Here is a 17759-nt window from a genome sequence, read left to right as displayed (position 1 = left end):
TCCCAAGGAATTTGGTATGGAAAACATTGACAGAGGCACAGATTGGGAATGAAACAATGCAGATGGTAATAGCATTGTATCAAAATTGCAAAAGCTGTGTTAGAACCAAAGGGGGTCAAACTGAATGGTTCAGAGGTGAGACAGGCTTAAGACAGGGAAGTGTATTGTCTCCCTTACTCTTATTTATTTATTTATTTATTTATTGACTTTAGCAGTGGTGAAGTTAGGGCTCGTGGCCCTCACTTACACTTAAGCACATAATTAATCTACAGGTAATACATATATAAAAGAAATTTACTCTTCATTATCATCATGGATAGAATTCTACATAATATCAAGAAGATGATGGACGAGCAAATAAAGTCTATGCTCTTTGCTGATGACACTGTAGTTTGGGGAGATAATAAAAAGGAAGTACGGACACAAGTTGGTTTATGGAATGAGGAGATAAGAAATTTTGGAATAAAGATTAGTACTGCGATAAGTAAGACTTTGATCATGACAAAGAGGTAACAGAAAATTCAGGGGAGTGATAAAGATAGGAAATGAACCTCTTTAAGTAGTGAAAATTTTTAAATATTTGGGCAGCGTTATATCACAAGATGGAAATTTGGATGGAGAAATTGATTTAAGAATACAGCAGTCTGCAAATTTCTACCATTGTGTGAGAGACATTGTATGGAACAAAGATGTGCCAAAGAAGTGTGTTGTGTTTTCAATGTACATATGCTATGGTGAGAGAAGTGTGGATGCACAAGGTTGGCAGAGGGGTTGCAACAGGGTAAAAAATGGCTTCCTATGTTTCTGTTGTTATGGTAATGTATTGTTCACATAGTTTGAAAAAATATCGGTAGTAAGCGAAATGCGACTTATCTTTTCTATGAACCTTTGTTTACTGATACGTGGTTAACGTAAAATTAACATTGTGGCGACCGTGACAGGACTTACTGGTCCTGATATTTAAATATTGCGTTTGGAACGGAAGGAAGACATCATGAAATATGGATCTCAAATCCTCTATTACAATGAGGAAAGTGAAACGTTCAGGGTTTACACGGCAATTGAACATTCTCAAAGACGAACCGAACGACGACGAATTAGATCACGAAGAAAGAAGAAGGAAAGTCAGAATTTCCTTTTCCTTGCTTCAAAAGAAGAACGAAGATCTTCTGACGCTGGATGGTAAGATCTTAAGTTTGAAAATAGAGGCGGGTCACGAAGGCTTGGAAGATGAATGCCGTGTGGCCGACGACTACCAGCGACTATTTCTTGACGCCGAGGTAAGTGTGAATGAAATATTAACTCACCCGGCGAACGCACTTGATGATTCGAGTATCAACAGTGGTGCTGATATCGCAAGTAGGAGGAAATTCAAGCTCCCGAAGCTGGAATTACGGAAATTTGATGGTGATGTGAAACAATGGTTACAGTTCTGGGGACAATTTGAAAAGATAGATAAGGACCCGGACATTGTACCAGAGGATAAATTTCAGTATCTAGTGCAAGCTACTGTTGAAGGTTCTCGTGCTAGAGAAGTGGTAGAGAGTTTTCCACCTACTGGTGAAAATTATATTAACACGTTGGGTGCCACGTGCCGCCATATGGCGTCACGGTGGTCTTCAAATTTGAGATGGCGTGACGCCATATGGCGGCACACCGTTCTTGAAATCAGAGTTGGCGTGACGCCATATGGCGGCACAGTTGAGTTTCAGCAGATGCGCCGTAGATAATCAGCTGTGACATCTATGCGTGTAAGATTGGAACTACGTGAAGGGCGAACTTCAGGGTCTATTCCAGCTATGTATTTTTACTGTATGCCACCATGTGGCACCACAGTATTCTTCCGAAGCCACTGACTGGCCAGTGGTCATTGTCACAGGTGAAAGCGCGCCAGGCTTTGTTTATTCCACGTTTACGTACGTATTATCACTCAGTTTATATAGTTGTGCAAAAATATTAAAAAATGGAAGATATTGGTAATAATCTTACGAGGGAACACGTACATGTGTTACACTCGGATTCGGTTGAAATTTGGTAGGAATATTCGTGGGAGGCAGTGGAATGCCAAGGTGAAAACTGCATGTACCCAGCGCAAGTTTAAACCCAAAATTGAGCAAATAAAGTCATAAAATTAAAAGTGCCGCGGGAGTATCGGGGTGTGGCGGAGAGGTAGGGAGGAGCGAAGCAGTGGACGTGAACCAACCGGGCTGCGTCGAGCTGCGCCAGTAGCCAGGTAGCGTGTAGTTAGCGCGTTCCCCTTAACTTCCCGATCAGATGTGCAAAACGTAAATATGAAAACAGCACATGAAACAAATGTACAAAAGGACGATGTTTGAACAACGATGCCAATAAGGTTTGAAAAATTACGAGTAACAAGAACTCGGGCATGCCGAGACGCATATTTTCATTGTTTAGAGTTATCAAAAAACTGTTCACAACAATATGTAATGTAATATAAGTACTTGTTTTGCATTTTACTAGGTTTTCATAAATATTGCGTTAATTTGAATTAGGAAATAAATATCCCGTATTGGAAATTCGTATTGAACATTCCATGTCAAAAATTCTGTGACACCATATGGCGTCACGCTATATTTTATCTTTCCTAAAAATTGATGTGACACCATATGGCGTCACGGATGACCATGGTATGGCGAGATAAAATTTACTTAGTACATCATATAAATACATCCCAAGATTATATAAACAGTCTACAACGCGTACAATTGCTTTGGCACCAGCGGAATGCAATTCAAAAACATGCCTGGCACCAGTGGAATAGTGTGCTACAATCGGCTCGGCACTCAACGTGTTAAAGCTGCTGAAAGCCTGAAAAATAGATTTGGTAGAGATGATCTACTTGTAGAAGTGTATGTTAGAGAATTGTTGACTTTAGTTTTGAAGAATGCTTCCTCTGTAAATGATTCCACTTCATTGTGCAGTCTCTATGACAGTCTAGAATCACAAATTAGGTCACTTGAAACTTTGGGTGTCACTTCAGATAAGTGTGCTGCAATGCTATATCCTCTGGTTGAATCATGCTTACCTGAAGAACTGCTGAGGGTATGGCAAGGAAGCAGTACTTTTGTAACCACTGGTGATGGTAAAGATAGGTTAGAAAACATCATGAAATTTCTGAAACTCGAAGTTGAATCTGAAGAAAGAATCAGGTTAGCAGTAGCGGGGTTTGGTATTCACGATAATGGTTACAATAACGCTCAGATAGTATTGTCATGTAATAAGCCTGCCACTGCTACTGAGTTGCTAATAAACAGCAGGGTAGAAGATAAAAGACAGGGTTGCATTTTTTGTGATGACCGACATGAGGCTACAAGTTGTTTTAAGGCCCAGAAGCTCAGCCTACCAGATAAACAAAGGTTATTGAAAGATAAGGGTGGTTGTTTTCGATGTTTTAAGAAGGGTCATTGCATAAACAGATGTAAAATTGCTGTGAAATGTTTGGTTTGAAGCAAGAATCACAATGTTTTAATGTGTCCTGATGTACCTAGTAACGGAAAGAAAAATTCTAAAAATAGTTCCGACTCACATAGTTCAGATCAAAAACATAAAGATCAATCGAAAACGACCTCCCTAAACAGTACCACGAACCGCCAAGTTCTTTTGCAGACCTTAGTTGTAATTATTAAGAGTCCTAGATTTTCTGTTTCAGCATGAGCTCTGATTGATTCAGGATCACAGAGATCCTATGTCAGGAAAGAGATTATGGAAAAATTGGGTTACACACCACTGAGGAATGAAACTATTAAACACAGCCTCTTTGGAGGTGTAAAAACTAACGTGAAAGAACATTTATGTTCTAAAGTAGAATTACAAAGTTTGCAGGGTGAATTTCAATGTAATTTTGAAGCTCTGGATCAGTCTGTCATATGTGATGGTATTCCTTCAGTCGAAGAAGGGCCGTGGTTGACAGAGATTTCACAAGCTAATATTTCTTTAACTGATGTAGAAGGTAGGGATAGACCTGTCGACTTACTAATCGGAGCAGATGTAGCAGGTAAATTAATGACAGGGAGGCTCAAAATGTTACACTCGGGACTAGTGGCTATAGAAACCAAATTAGGTTGGACGGTGATGGGTAAAGTACCGTGCCAATCGGCGAACAACTTAGCAGTAGAGGTTACCTCGCTGTTCATCAATGACGTCAGTGACCTCTGGAAGTTGGATACAATCGGTATCTCAGATTCGACCATTCAGAAGTCCAAAGAAGAGAGAGAATTTGAGATCCAAACAAGTTTTCAAACGTGCATTGACGATGGACGCTATGAGGACCTTTGCTTTGGAAGGAGGAGCATTTACCTCTTCCAAATAACCGAGATTTGGCATTGAAGAGACTTGAGTCCACGACTCGAAAACTGCATGATCAGGATTTATTTAATATCTACGATGATGTCCTGAGTGAGTGGGAACAGCTAGGAATAATCGAAGAAGTTCCTCCTCAGGTATCTATGGTTTATGGGCACTACTTACCACACCAGGCTGTAGTGAAGGAAAATAGCACCACTAGGTTACGTCCTGTATTTGATGCCTCTGCTAGGAAGGGAACCTCGCCCTCCCTCAGTCAGTGTTTAGAAAGTGGACCTAATCTTATTGAACTCATTCCCTCTGTCTTGCTCAAATTTCGAGAAAGAAAGTTTGGTGTAACAGCGGATATAGAAAAGGCTTTCCTGCAAATTAGTATTAGAAAAGAAGACAGAGATAATGTCCACTTCTTCTGGTGGGATAAAGACGACCGAGAAAAGGTTAGAGTTTTCCGACACAAACGGGTGGTGTTTGGATTGAGATGTAGTCCATTCATCTTGGGAGCGGTTCTCAATTATCACATTAACGAAACAATGCAAAGCCCTCACTACAACGATGGAATCATGTTGAAACTGAAACAAAGCTTGTATGTTGACAATGTGGTCACTAGTGTTGAATGTGAGTCTGAATTAAAGCAGTTCATCAGTGAAGCCCGTGATACTATGAAACTTGGGAAATTTAATTTAAGGGGATGGCAGTCCAATCACTACAGTTTTGATTCCACTGCAAAAGTCGGAGTGTTAGGAATGTTTTGGGACACTGGTGCAGATACTCTGACTTTAAATTTAGAATGGATGGAAAATTTTGTAGTAGGTGAGGTGACAAAACGTACTATCCTTTCTGTTGCTCAAAAGATCTTCGACCCAATTGGTATAGCCAGTCCTGTATTACTAATTCCCAAGCTATGGTTGCAGAAACTTTGGAAGAATGGGGTGTCATGGGACGAGGAGACTGATGCTGGTACTCGAGCTGAATTTTTGACATGGTATCAACATTTTTCAATTCTTAGGAACTTAAAGAAACCACGTTGGTTCTTTTATGTAAGAAGGGACAATAAAGTAAGTATCCACACCTTCTGTGATGCCAGTGGGCTAGCCTATGGAGCGGTTGTATTTATAACAATACAGAATAATGATGAAGTGAAGGTATGTCTTATAGCTGCCAAAGCACGAGTAGCTCCTATTAAAGCTGTCTCCATTCCTCGATTGGAGTTGATTGCTGCAGTGGTAGGAGCCAGATTATGTAAATCTGTGTGAGATGGGCTTACATTGAAGGATATTGACTTTCATTTCTGGACAGATTCTTCCACGGTTTTGACCTGGATCCAAAAACAAGACAATTGAACAGTGTTTGTAAACAACCGAGTTCGGGAAATATGAAAGCTGACTCTTCCCGAATCCTGGAAACGTGCCTGGTCACCAGAATCCCGCAGATCTTGTCTCGAGAGGGTGCCGAGCAGACAAATTGTTAAGTTTGAAACGGTGGGAGGGACCACATTGGCTGAAAGAACCTCCATGAGATTGGCCTTCGGGACAGATAGTTGTGAACGAGCAGGTGATTCGTCAAGAAATAGACGAGTCGACACAGGTGGTGAGCTATCTCATGAAAGAATCGGTTGTCTGTGAATGGTGTCATACACCCAAGGAGACACACAACAATCAATGCAAATATCATGGTTTTAGCTGGTACTATAGGTATTTTTCAAGCTATGATAGAATCGTACGAATGATTGCGTGGATGAGGAGGTTCATCCATAACTCACAGAAAACAGTATCAATGAGGAGGGGAGAATTATCAGGTGAAGAGATTCGTATGGCGGAAAAAGTAGTAATACGTCTGACACAAAAAAAGTCGTTCATCTCAGAGGATGACAAATGCCTCGCTGCTTTAAAGGTATTTAAGGATGATGAAGGGATTCTGAGACTTAAAAAACAAAACTAGTTAATAGGCAAGATAAGGAATATTTTTGTGCCCCCATGATCCTGCCAACCTCTCATCCAGTGGTTCACCGGTTAATTATGAGTGAACACAAGAAGAACTCGCATGTTGGAGTCCAAACGCTTATTAACATTTTGAGGGAACAGTTTTGGATCTTGAAAGCCAGGAAAACCATCTGAAATGTACTCTCAAAATGTGTGGTATGTTTAAGACAGGTGGGACATAATCTAAATGCCCCTACAGCATCGCCGCCAATGGACCGAATTAAGGATTCAGCTGTATTTGAAGTGGTAGGAGTTGATCTTGCAGGGCCACTCTACCTGAAAGGTGCTACCAAAGCCTAGATTTGTTTATTCACATGTGCCGTCTATAGGGCAGTATACCTTGAATTATTGTCTGCATTGTCAACAGAGAACTTTACGCAGGGGTTCAGACGATTCATTGCACGCCGGGGGAGACCCGCAATAATGTACTCTGATAATGGTCGGAACTTTACTGGAACCTCAAATGAGCTCAATGCAGTTGATTGGAATAGAATTATACAGTACAGTAGTGTTAGGAAAATTTAATGGAAGTTTATTCCTCCAGCAGCCCCCTGGTGGGTGGAATTTTGGGAACGGTTGAATGGTGTGATGAAACAGATTCTCCGAAAAGTCCTAAGCAGAGCCCTGCTTTCTTATGAAGAAATGTCTACGGTTCTCTGCGACACAGAAGCGCTTGTGAATTCCAGACCTTTAACATATATTTCTGAGAATGACGGTGAACTTCTTCCCTTGTCACCCTCATTGTTTTTGCAGGATGTTACAGAAACTCAAATGCCGGATTGTGATTTTATTGAAGAAACGTCTCAACAGAAGGTTGAAATATCGCCAGAAAGTACAGGCAGATCTACGTAAAAGGTTTAGATCAGAGTATTTAGGGCTGTTAATCCTGAGGCCAGGAGTAAAGAAAGAAGAGAGCAAAATCAAACTAGGAGACATAGTCCTTGTAGGGAGCGATAATGTCAAACATACAGATCGGCCCTTGGGACGAGTTACTGAAATTTTGCCAGGTAAAGACAATGTCACTCATTTAGTACGGTTGCAGACTGCAACATCTGTCTTACTTAGGCCCATTCAAAGGGTATACCCTCTAGAAGTTTCGTCTGACTGGGAAGAGGAAGTTAGGTCATCAGATAAAACTGAGGAATCCCAGGATCCTTCTGAGAGTGAAGGAATGCCAAGGACTAGCAGGAGTGGCAGGCTGATAAAGGTGCCTGAAAGATTAGATTTGTAATGGTTGAGCTTATTGTTCAGTAGGTTTTCATTGTATTGTATATATCCCTCATTTTTGTATGTATTCCGACTTGTATGTAAATACATTTTTACATGCATTTTTTTTATTTTTATTTGTTAACCACCAAATCAAGGTGGGAGGATGTTGTTTTCAATGTACATATGCTATGATGAGAGAAGTGTGGATGCACAGGGTTGGCAGAGGGGTTGTGACAGGGTAAAAAATGGCTTCCTATGTTTATGTTATGGTAATGTATTGTTCACATAGTTTGAAAAAATATCGGTAGTAAGTGAAATGCGACTTATCTTTTCTATGAACCTTCGTTTACTGATACGTGCTTAACGTAAAATTATCAAAGTGCAAGAAGGTTTTATACTCGTCCTATTACAGTATAAACCTATACTGACCTATGCTTCAGCAGCCTGAACGTTAACTAAGCGGAACCAAAGTACGATACAAGCAGCTGAAATGAGGTTCTTGAGGAGCATACAGGGAAAGACAAGACGAGATAGAATACGAAGTGAGGTAATAAGGAGAAGCGTGGGAGTGTGTAAACTTCAAGGAGAGACTGATATAACAGAGCTAAAATGGTTTGGACTCATGATGAGAATACCAGGAGAGAGAATACCAAAGAGAACATTCATGGACACAGAGACTGGAAAGAGGCCTACGGGACGTCCTAGAATGAGATGGAGGAGCTCTGTTGTGGACTATATTGCAAATAGAGGAGTCTATAAAAATAAAGTAGGCCTACTAGAAGAGGAATGGTGGAAAGATCGAGTAAGGTAGAGGGCTTTGGTACACTACCCTACCCAGAGAGAATCTGGAGAAGGGAATGGATGAAGAAGAAGAGTCTGCACAGAAAGTCACTGGCTATGAGAAAAGGAAGAGACAAGACTGGTTTGATGAAGTGAAATGGCGTATGGCTTTTGGTGCCGGGAGTGTCCGAGGACAAGTTCAGCTCGCCAGATGCAGGTCTTTTGATTTGACTCCCGAAAGCGACCTGCGTGTCGTGATGAGGATGAAATGATGACGAAGACGACACATACACCCAATCCCCGTTCCAGTGAAATTAACCAATCATGGTTAAAATTACCAACCCTGGCGGGAATCGAACCCGGGACCCCTGTGACCAAAGGCCAGCACGCTAACCATTTAGCCATGGAGCACTGGCTTGATGATAATAACAATGAAAAAATCTTGAACCTCATGAAGTCTAAACGGGATACCTGTCTATCCATTTCTCAAGATCCATCCTCCAGAGAGAAGAAACTGCATTTTCAGAATTGAAACAGAAGTGTCAGTCTGAAATCAGCGAAATAAAGAAATCTGGCAGCAAAATGCCAAGAAACTTTGAAAATTCTCAGATATCAAAAACTTTTGCAACTTTTACACAGGGCTGAAAGAGCTGTACAGTCCTGTGTGCTCATCAAGAACTCTGAAAGCTGTTGATAAGATCACCATTCTTACAGACAGCTAAGACATCTTGAAACGATGGAAAGAGCACTTCAGCTCACTCTTGAACCGTAGTTCTGCTGCTGCTGAAGATTTTCTTCAACATGTTCCTCAACATACAGTACTCCACAACCCCGGATGGACACTCCTCCAACCTTCTAAGATTTTATCGAAGCTCTCAGGGAAGGTTCCAGCATCAGACACCATTCCTCTTGAACTCATTCAAAACTGAGGCTCACTTCTAAAAACCAGACTTTTCTATCTGGCTGTTCTAATTTGGAAAACCAAATATGTTCCTGCTGTCATGAAAAACTCCAGAAGAGTAACAATCTTCAAGAAAGGTGATCGCAGTATCTGCGGAAACTACCGTGGTATATCCCTGCTCTCCATAGCTGGGAAAATAGTAGCTAGAATCTTACTGAATCGACTTCAGGTTGTTCCTGAGAGGTTACTGCATGAAACTGTGTGGACTCCAGGAGAAGTGCAGAGAACAAATCACCCCTCTGTTCTTAGTGTTCTATGACCTTGAAAAGGCCTTTGATATGAATCCTCGAAACGCTATGTAGATGATTTTGAGGCGCTTTGGATGTCCAGAGCATTTTGTTGGTCTGATCCAAGCTCTCCATGATATGGTTGGTCAGGTACTACATTAGAATGATATCTCAGAAGAATTCGCAATCACAAATGGACTGAAGCAAGGATGTGTACTTGCACCTACACTTTTTGCCCTGTACCTGGCAGCTATGCTTTATGAGACAACGCCTGCTAACAACACATGTATGGAAATTAAATACTGGTATGACAGGGGCTTTTCAACCAGGCCAGACTTGCTCCAAACAATCTATTCCACCCAGGTCACACAATTCCAATATGCAGATGACAATGCTTCTTCAGCCCACACAGCAGAAGAGCTTCAACAATCTGCCATCTGCTTCAACAGATCTTATGAACGTTTTGGCCTGAGTGTCAACATTCAGAAGGCCGAAGTGCTTATTCAGCCTACTACTGGAACCACCCCGTCCAGATTTTGATATCACCATATCTGGCACAGCTCTGCAAATGGTGGGGCACTTCTCGTACCTTGGGAGTATTCTCTCAATGCACTGTACCTCTGAGAAGGACATGGAAAACAAAATACAGGATGCCCATGTGGCCTTTGGACATCCCTCACATCGTGTATTCCAGAACAAAGATCTAGCCTAAGTATCCTCACAAAAATAATGGTGTACCAAGCTGTTGTTATTTCTATGTTACTCTACGTGTGTGAAACCTGGACCCCATATCGCCGAGACATCAAGAAACTGGAACGCTTTGATCAACAAAAACTTAGATCCATCATGAACATCAAATGGGATGACTATATAACTAACATTAGTCGAGAAAACAAAGCTAAACAGTATCGAAGCAACCATAGTTGGTCATCGGCTTAGATGGGCAGGCCATATCCATTGTACGAGTGACAGCACACTCCCTCAGCAAATCCTGTATGGTGAACTCGGCAATGGCAAGAGGACTTGTGGTGCTCCTCTGAAGCAATACAAAAACCAACTTACGCACACCATGAGAAGAGTATAGGCCTATATAAACCCAAATATTTGGCATACTCTCGCATTGGATCGCCCCCGATGACGTGCCACCATCTCAGCTGCAGTTGCACAGTTTGAACAGGAACATCGACGACAGGAAGAGGAAACTTGCCAGAGCAAGAAGCTAGGCTACGTCAAACACTGGCACATCCCCCACCTTCCATCGGACGCAACATGTGGCCGCAAGTTTTATGCAAGAATTGGTCTGATAAGCTGATGACATATACCACTCTATGAGTAGGCCTACTGCTATAACAGAGCTATAGCACTGAGCAAGGCAAACTGCATATTATATATAGTACGCGCACTTTTTCTTGAGCCCTAGTTCCCATTCGTTACTATGGAGATCCGGGCTCAAGATAAAGTGCGCGTATAGTACTTGGAACGTTGTTTGCATTTATCTCTTTGTTAAACCTTCATGCTAAGTGACAATGAAGACAAGTGCGGTTCTAGTAGAAGACGGACACTTACTAAAATAATCATTAGTCCAGCCCGGGAGGCACTCACGCGTAGCGACTGTCGTTTGTTTCCTCGCTCGCGGCCTACTCGGAAAGGATTTTCTCTAGCAGTGCTCAGCGCTGCCAACCTCTGTACTTAGGAACTATGCTTGCTTCGATAGCTGGTAGTAGTGGTGGTGGTGGCGGTGATTATTAGTTTGATTCTTGCCGTGGACAAGACCATTGGTCTGGATAGTTAGGATTCTTGCCGTGGACAAGACTATTGGTCTGGATAGTTAGGATTCTTGCCGTGGACAAGACCATTGGTCTGGATGGTTAGAAGCCGCGAAGCGGCGTTAGGCCCCTAGTTTCGCGAGGAAAGACGATTGGTCTGGACAGTTAGGATTATTGCCGTGGAGAAAACCATTGGTCTGGATAGTTAGGATTCTTGCCGTGGACAAGACCATTGGTCTGGTCGGTTAGAAGCCGCGAAGCGGCGTTAGGCCCCTAGTTTCGTGAGGAAAGACGATTGGTCTGGACAGTTAGAATTCTTGCCGTCGAGAAAACCATTGGTCTGGATAGTTAGGATTCTTGCCGTGGACAAGACCATTGGTCTGGTCGGTTAGAAGCCGCGAAGCGGCGTTAGGCCCCTAGTTTCCTGAGCGCGGTCCTAGCCCTCTAGTTTCGTGGACTGGGACGACGACACATTTACTTGCGCTTTTATTGTGCTGCGGTTGGTAACGCATTATGATGAAGTTCCTTCTCGGGAAGGAGATCACGTGCCAGTTTACATTGACCAATAGGAATACAAGAAGCTACTTGAGAAATGAATATGGCGTGTAATAATCTTCATTAGGTTATAAAAGTAAATGTAGTTTTTGGGGCGGGTTGGTGGGTTCCTGGACATCGCAATGAACACATTTCTCCTCTCGGACGTTCTCCAAGTAAGATTTCATTAATTTCCACTCACTTATAACATTACAAATGAAGTGCCTCCCGGGCTGGATTAATACCCTAAAATATATGAAAACCTGGCATGGTAAATCCACTTCACAATTCCTTCTATAACAGCAGCCAAAAAATTAACTTTCGGATATGGTACAAGAAGAAGTATCGAACATCCCTACTATTATACTAAAGGAATGACGTTCTACTCACCGTAATAGCAACGTATGAACGGCGAAGGGGTTAGGTTTTTAAATGTAATAACCTGTACATCAGGATTCTTGTACTGAATCTGTGGGAGGTACCAGAAGACAAAATCCCTGTAAATGGAACACAGAATCAGCATCACTATCCACTTGACACAAAAGATATACTGAAAAAAAATAATAATAACCTCGCACAAACCTAGCACCGTGGTGGTGATCACCGAATATGTTGTAATTCACACTGAAAATTCGTATTCTTTCCTTCAGAATCAATTTCCCTGCTTCCAAATACTGCATAGTGCGTCGAATTGGAGCTCTGCCTTTCATAAACGGCATGGTGCTTCATTTAAATCAAACACAACCTAGCGAAACCCACCCGGGACACCACAGCCACAGCAAACAGTGTCAGAATGAGCAGGGACAGTTTAAACGCAACAGCTATTTTGAAACTGTTTCGGTATTGAAACCGTTTCGAAATGTAGCTGTTTCACAAAACATCCTGTTACAACCGCTGCTTCTGAAACTGTTCTGTTGCTACCTCGCTAATCGAACTATTCGTCGCTCGCTCTGCGTGACCCAGTATCGAAACCGTTTCGGAATGTAGCTGTTTCCAAAACACTCTGTTACGACTTCTTCTTCTTCTTGGTTAGTTGTTGGACATCGTCGTAAGACGCTACGTCCAGTCACTGGTTTGCGGGTTAGTGAATGTCGGGGAGAGATGCCAACAGTAAAAGAAAGTAGTACACTACGAAAGAGGAGGGAGAGCTATGTAAAAAAAGCGAATTGGAACGGTGAATGATGAAACTTAGGAAAATACCAATGATATATAGGCTAAACGATCAGGGAAGAACACAAAAACACTGGGACACAAGGTTCTAATTCTTCACGTCTGTGTGGTCTGCCACGACGTCTTACTACAAACAAAAACCGGACCACATATAAGGGTGAGTATGTGCAAGTCCGTACCCAGATGAAAGGAAAAGGTTACAAAGGGGTGTTACATACAACAAAAAACATTGATGATTAAGTCCACAACGTGAAAAGTCGGTTAGGACACGAAACACGAAACATTTAACGACAGTTGGTAACCCTCATGAAAAAGCTTACCTAGGCATTCGCGACGGTGATGTTCATATGTCGGAGAGTGAAAAAAAAAAAAAATGAGAGTTACAGTACTGACTACTCGGCCACATGGACAGAAGGTACTGTCAAAAAAGGTAAGGCAAGAGAGATGTGTAAGCTTACAGACACGATTGAGGCGGATGTGTGGAAAGTGCTCCTACAATTCTATTACAATAGCCGTATGTTTTACTTGGAAGGAGGGGAGGGTACAGATGAAAGAACATCTTCCTGTAATGACTTTAACAACTGCTGCAAGCGGACATTTTGTCCCGTGTGGGCTATTAAATCGTCAAATGCCTTAGATAAGGTGCGACATTGGTCGATAAAAGTAACATTGGAAGTACCGTGTACAGCCGGGACAGAGGGAGATGCTGAAATTGGTGCGTGGGAATCCGAAGGTTGCCCGTGGGGACTTGACTTCCGTGATGTAGATGCAGGCTCGTTAGAAGTAGCAGGTATCAAACGCACGACTGGAGTACCAGAATGTTCTGGAACCGTCTTCGGATTACTTATCAAATTGAGATATGATGCCCTGTCATAACCTGGTTTAACGGGTGGGCGGGAAGGGTTACTAACCACCATAGTAAATTTACGCTTTCGAGGGACAGTTTCGTCCGATTGAGAAGGTCTATTGGGTAAAGGAGGAAAATGTTGGGGCATCAGAAGGGGGTTGGATAGGGACTGTAATGGGGCAAAATAGTTTTTCACTTCTAAATATGATTTGTTTTCAACACTCATAATGCGTTTAATTTCTTTTTGTTGTTTGTGGATTTCACAATGTTCTGCTCCCGCAGGATGATTTCCGCCACAGTTAGCGCATTTAACGACTTGGTGAGTACAATCTTCAGTAGAATGAGTAAGGGAGCATTTTCCACATCTCGGCTCCCTAGAACGCTGACATCGTTTGCTTAATAAAGGAGAGAATATAAAGGCCTGAACCTCTAAAATGACTTTAAAAATGGACACACTTTTCGGAAGTTGTTGACTTTCGAATACAACCTTCACAGTACCTGTAGGGATATATTCAGTTTGTCCGTCTTTGGAGGAACGTCTATTTAGACGTTGTACTTTCACTACAGGATATGGTGTGTCTAAATAGGTGAGAATGTCGGATTCGGAAATAGTAGTGTCTACTCCCCGTATTACCCCTACTCGCTGAATATTCGAAGACGGAATAAAAGTTGTCAATTTCTTTTCTGTAAGAATGGGATGAGAAAGAAAGGCATTGGCAGCCTTGCTAGACATGAAAGTAACTTGAATTCTATTTCTACCCTTCCTATGGATGGCCTTGACGTCACCAATTTGCCTCTCATAGAAAATCCGACCCAGAGTCATAGGGTGAATATGTCCTATTTTATTTTGAGATGCAGTCGATTCGACAAATACTATGTAAGGGACAAGATGAGTGTTAGAATAGGTAGGTACAGGAACGGGCGGACGCCGATCCATGTCACGTATTGTATCTTGAGAACTGTCACGTTGGGTATCAGTATTACTAGCGTCCATGTGTAAATCCTCACGCACGGCATCTTTACCAATATCAGGAGGTCGTCCTAAAGGGCCACCGCCACTATCTACAGACATAATATTCCAAAAGGGGATTACACTATACTAGCACCGGTACAAACACAAAAGAAAAGTACTAGGAAACAAACACAAACATAAAACACTCTACTTATCTACAGACGGGAAAAAGCCGCTGCACCAGTGACCGGAGCGAGACGTGTGCACTGCACAACGACTCTGTTACGACCACTGAATCTGAAACTGCTTGCTTGCTGATGCTTATGGGCTGTGTCTACGACATTTCACCCAGTCAATACTCGCTTACTCATGTAAACACACTGGTATAAATGAAAACTTCAGTTCAATAATTATTACTTGAGCTTGCAAGTAGAAAAACACAAAACACTGAACTTCACTATATCACATAACAACCCGATTTGGCGAGAGGAGACTGTTGTTATACGGGAAACTTCCAATCTTGCAATCACACTGCGTCTAAAGCTTCACCCACACGAAGAATCCAAAATAGCACTCACAAGTAATACACTGATGATATGAGGAATCATTCAAATAGAACCTTCTAAAGCATGAGCACTTCTCACCCTATATTATAGATAGAATTATAAAACGATATTGGCCTCATCTAGAAACAAATTTAGCACCCGAATAATCTCGACTGTAGGATTACAGAGCAAACAAGAAACACTGGTAGGAAAAACCTGCTTGAGTCGCTTGAGGTTATTCAGAAGTTTTTTACGGGGGTTAGTATATAAAGAACATTCAAAGAAAATGTGATTGGGGTCGCCATTACGGATATCTGTACCACACAAACAGTTTGTATCCTGCGTTAAATGGAAACGTGATCGATATTGTGGTGTAAGGGCATGATTAAACCATAACCTAATGATGTTAATAATATGTCGTCTAGTATAAGATCCTCGTATAAACCAAGGTTTAACTAAAAGCGTTGGTTGTAAATGATAATAGAAGTTACCTTTGACTTGTGTAGTCTGTCGAAAGAAATTCTGCCAGTCTTGGTGCCCCTCCTGTCGGATAACAACTACATAATCAGAAGCCGGAACAATATTGTTAGTATTCGGAACAGGAAGACGAGAAGCTTGTTTTGCAAAACAATCTGCTTTTTCATTACCGTCTATACCCACATGACCTGGTACCCATACTAAAGTTATGGAAATACCGACGTTGTCCAGCATATAAAGGAGACTCTTGACATTGTAAATATACCAATTATAAGATAACTCATACGCAACCAAAGATTGTAAGGCACTCAGCGAATCCGTATAGATTGTAGCTCGCGTATATCCCTGTCGCTGAACAAAAAGTAAAGCTTGCTGTATGGCGAATAGTTCCGCCGTAAAAATCGAACAGTCACGAGGCAAACCATATTGTTCTTTAACATTTAGAGAAGGTATATAATAAGCGGAACCAACTCCATTCATGTTCTTTGCCCCATCTGTAAAAATGTTTATGCTTCGTGGAATATGAGAAAATTTGACTCTTTTAACAGGACATATCTCGTTCTCCTGCAGACAAGGAACATTAGTAGAGCCATTACGCATAGGCCATATTATTTGAGGCTTAAAATAAGAAACAGGATAGGGTAAGGTATAGGGTAGTAAAGTAACACTGTGTATTAAGGTACACTGTTTCGACTTCAATGTATTAAACGCATGAAACAATACAGGCAATCTGCGTAAACACTGGCGCCGAACTGAATAATACTCCGAGAGTAACTGTAACTTCGGAATTAGAGGATAACTTGTGAAAGAAAACTTTTTAAGTAAATATTTCGTCGCAAATTATTTTTCTACGTACTTGTAAGGGAGCTTCGCAGGCTTCAACTAAAAGGGCATTGGTAGGTGTGGACTTTAAAGCTCCAATACAGGAGCGTATTGCTTTATATTGACAAGTGTTAAGAATATTCAAGTTAGTAGAAGATGCTACGTCAAAAATATGTGATCCGTAGTCCAATATCGTCCTAATAGTGGTTTTGTACAAAGATAGCACCACAACGGGATCTGCCCCCCATTGCCTACGGGTTACGGCCTGTATGACCTGAATATACCGTTCACTCTTCGAACGCAAATATAAAAAATGATGTTTCCATGTAAGTTTTTGATCGATAAATAACCCAAGATATTTATGGTGACTAACCACTGGTATTTCATACTGATCAAAAGCAAGTGGCGATCGGTCATAGGTTCGGTGATGTGTAAATATCATTGCTCGACATTTCGCTATCGAAAGATTTAACCCATGGGCCTCTAACCATGTTCTAGCTTCATGAAGCGTGAAACTAATATGTTGTCTACAAAGCTGTAAATCTTCATGTGTACAATAAATCAAAAAATCATCAGCATACGCTTGTATTCGAGCATGACGTAAAATGACCGTTTGAAAATCTTTCATAAAAGAGCGAAAAGAATACCACTCAGAATATCGCCCTGTGGCAACCCATTACTTACCTGCCGGGGCTGGAGTGTACAAGGTGTCGATTTAAATCGGAGTGTTCGATAAGTCAGAAGTTGTCGGAGAATGCTAATAAATCCCTCAGGAATCTTAAAAGTTGCAAGTTTTTCCCATAATATGTTCAAAGGTACGGAATCATAAGCCCGTTGAATATCAAGAAAAACCGCTATGGTACTATGTTTTCTATGACGAGCTAATAGTAAATCGATAACAAAACTATTAAATGCATCAGATGTACTGCGTCCTTTAAAAAAGGCATATTGATATCGAGGCGTCAAGTTATAGTATTCTAATGCCCAGAGGATTCTTCGAAGTAAGATCTTTAGAAAGACTTTACGGATGCACGAACCGAGGACTATACCGCGATAATTACTTACCTCAGTGGGTAACTGCTTATTTTTAAGAATGGGAATTAGGAAAAATTCATTCCAACTAACCGGTGTACTGTTATTGCGAAAAATATCATTATACCTATTTAG

General features: G+C 41.5%; 1 protein-coding gene across 1 annotated transcript in view; it reads right to left on the bottom strand.

Moving 5' to 3' along the window:
* Positions 1-12573, bottom strand: part of mRpS25 (mitochondrial ribosomal protein S25) — a 95843-nt gene extending 83270 nt beyond the window's left edge. Inside the window, exons 1-2 of the mRNA XM_068227204.1 lie at positions 12362-12573; positions 12170-12276 (exon numbers count right to left, since the gene is read on the bottom strand). Coding sequence (XP_068083305.1) covers positions 12170-12276; positions 12362-12498 — 244 coding nt within the window. The 5' untranslated portion in view covers positions 12499-12573. The remainder of the gene's footprint in view (positions 1-12169; positions 12277-12361) is intronic.
* Between the last annotated feature and the right edge of the window lie 5186 nt (positions 12574-17759).

The sequence above is a fragment of the Anabrus simplex genome, chromosome 4 (assembly GCF_040414725.1).
Source record: "Anabrus simplex isolate iqAnaSimp1 chromosome 4, ASM4041472v1, whole genome shotgun sequence".
Lineage (NCBI taxonomy): Eukaryota > Metazoa > Arthropoda > Insecta > Orthoptera > Tettigoniidae > Anabrus > Anabrus simplex.
Note: the sequence above shows the minus strand (reverse complement) of the source record. Positions and strands in the feature narration are given on the sequence as shown.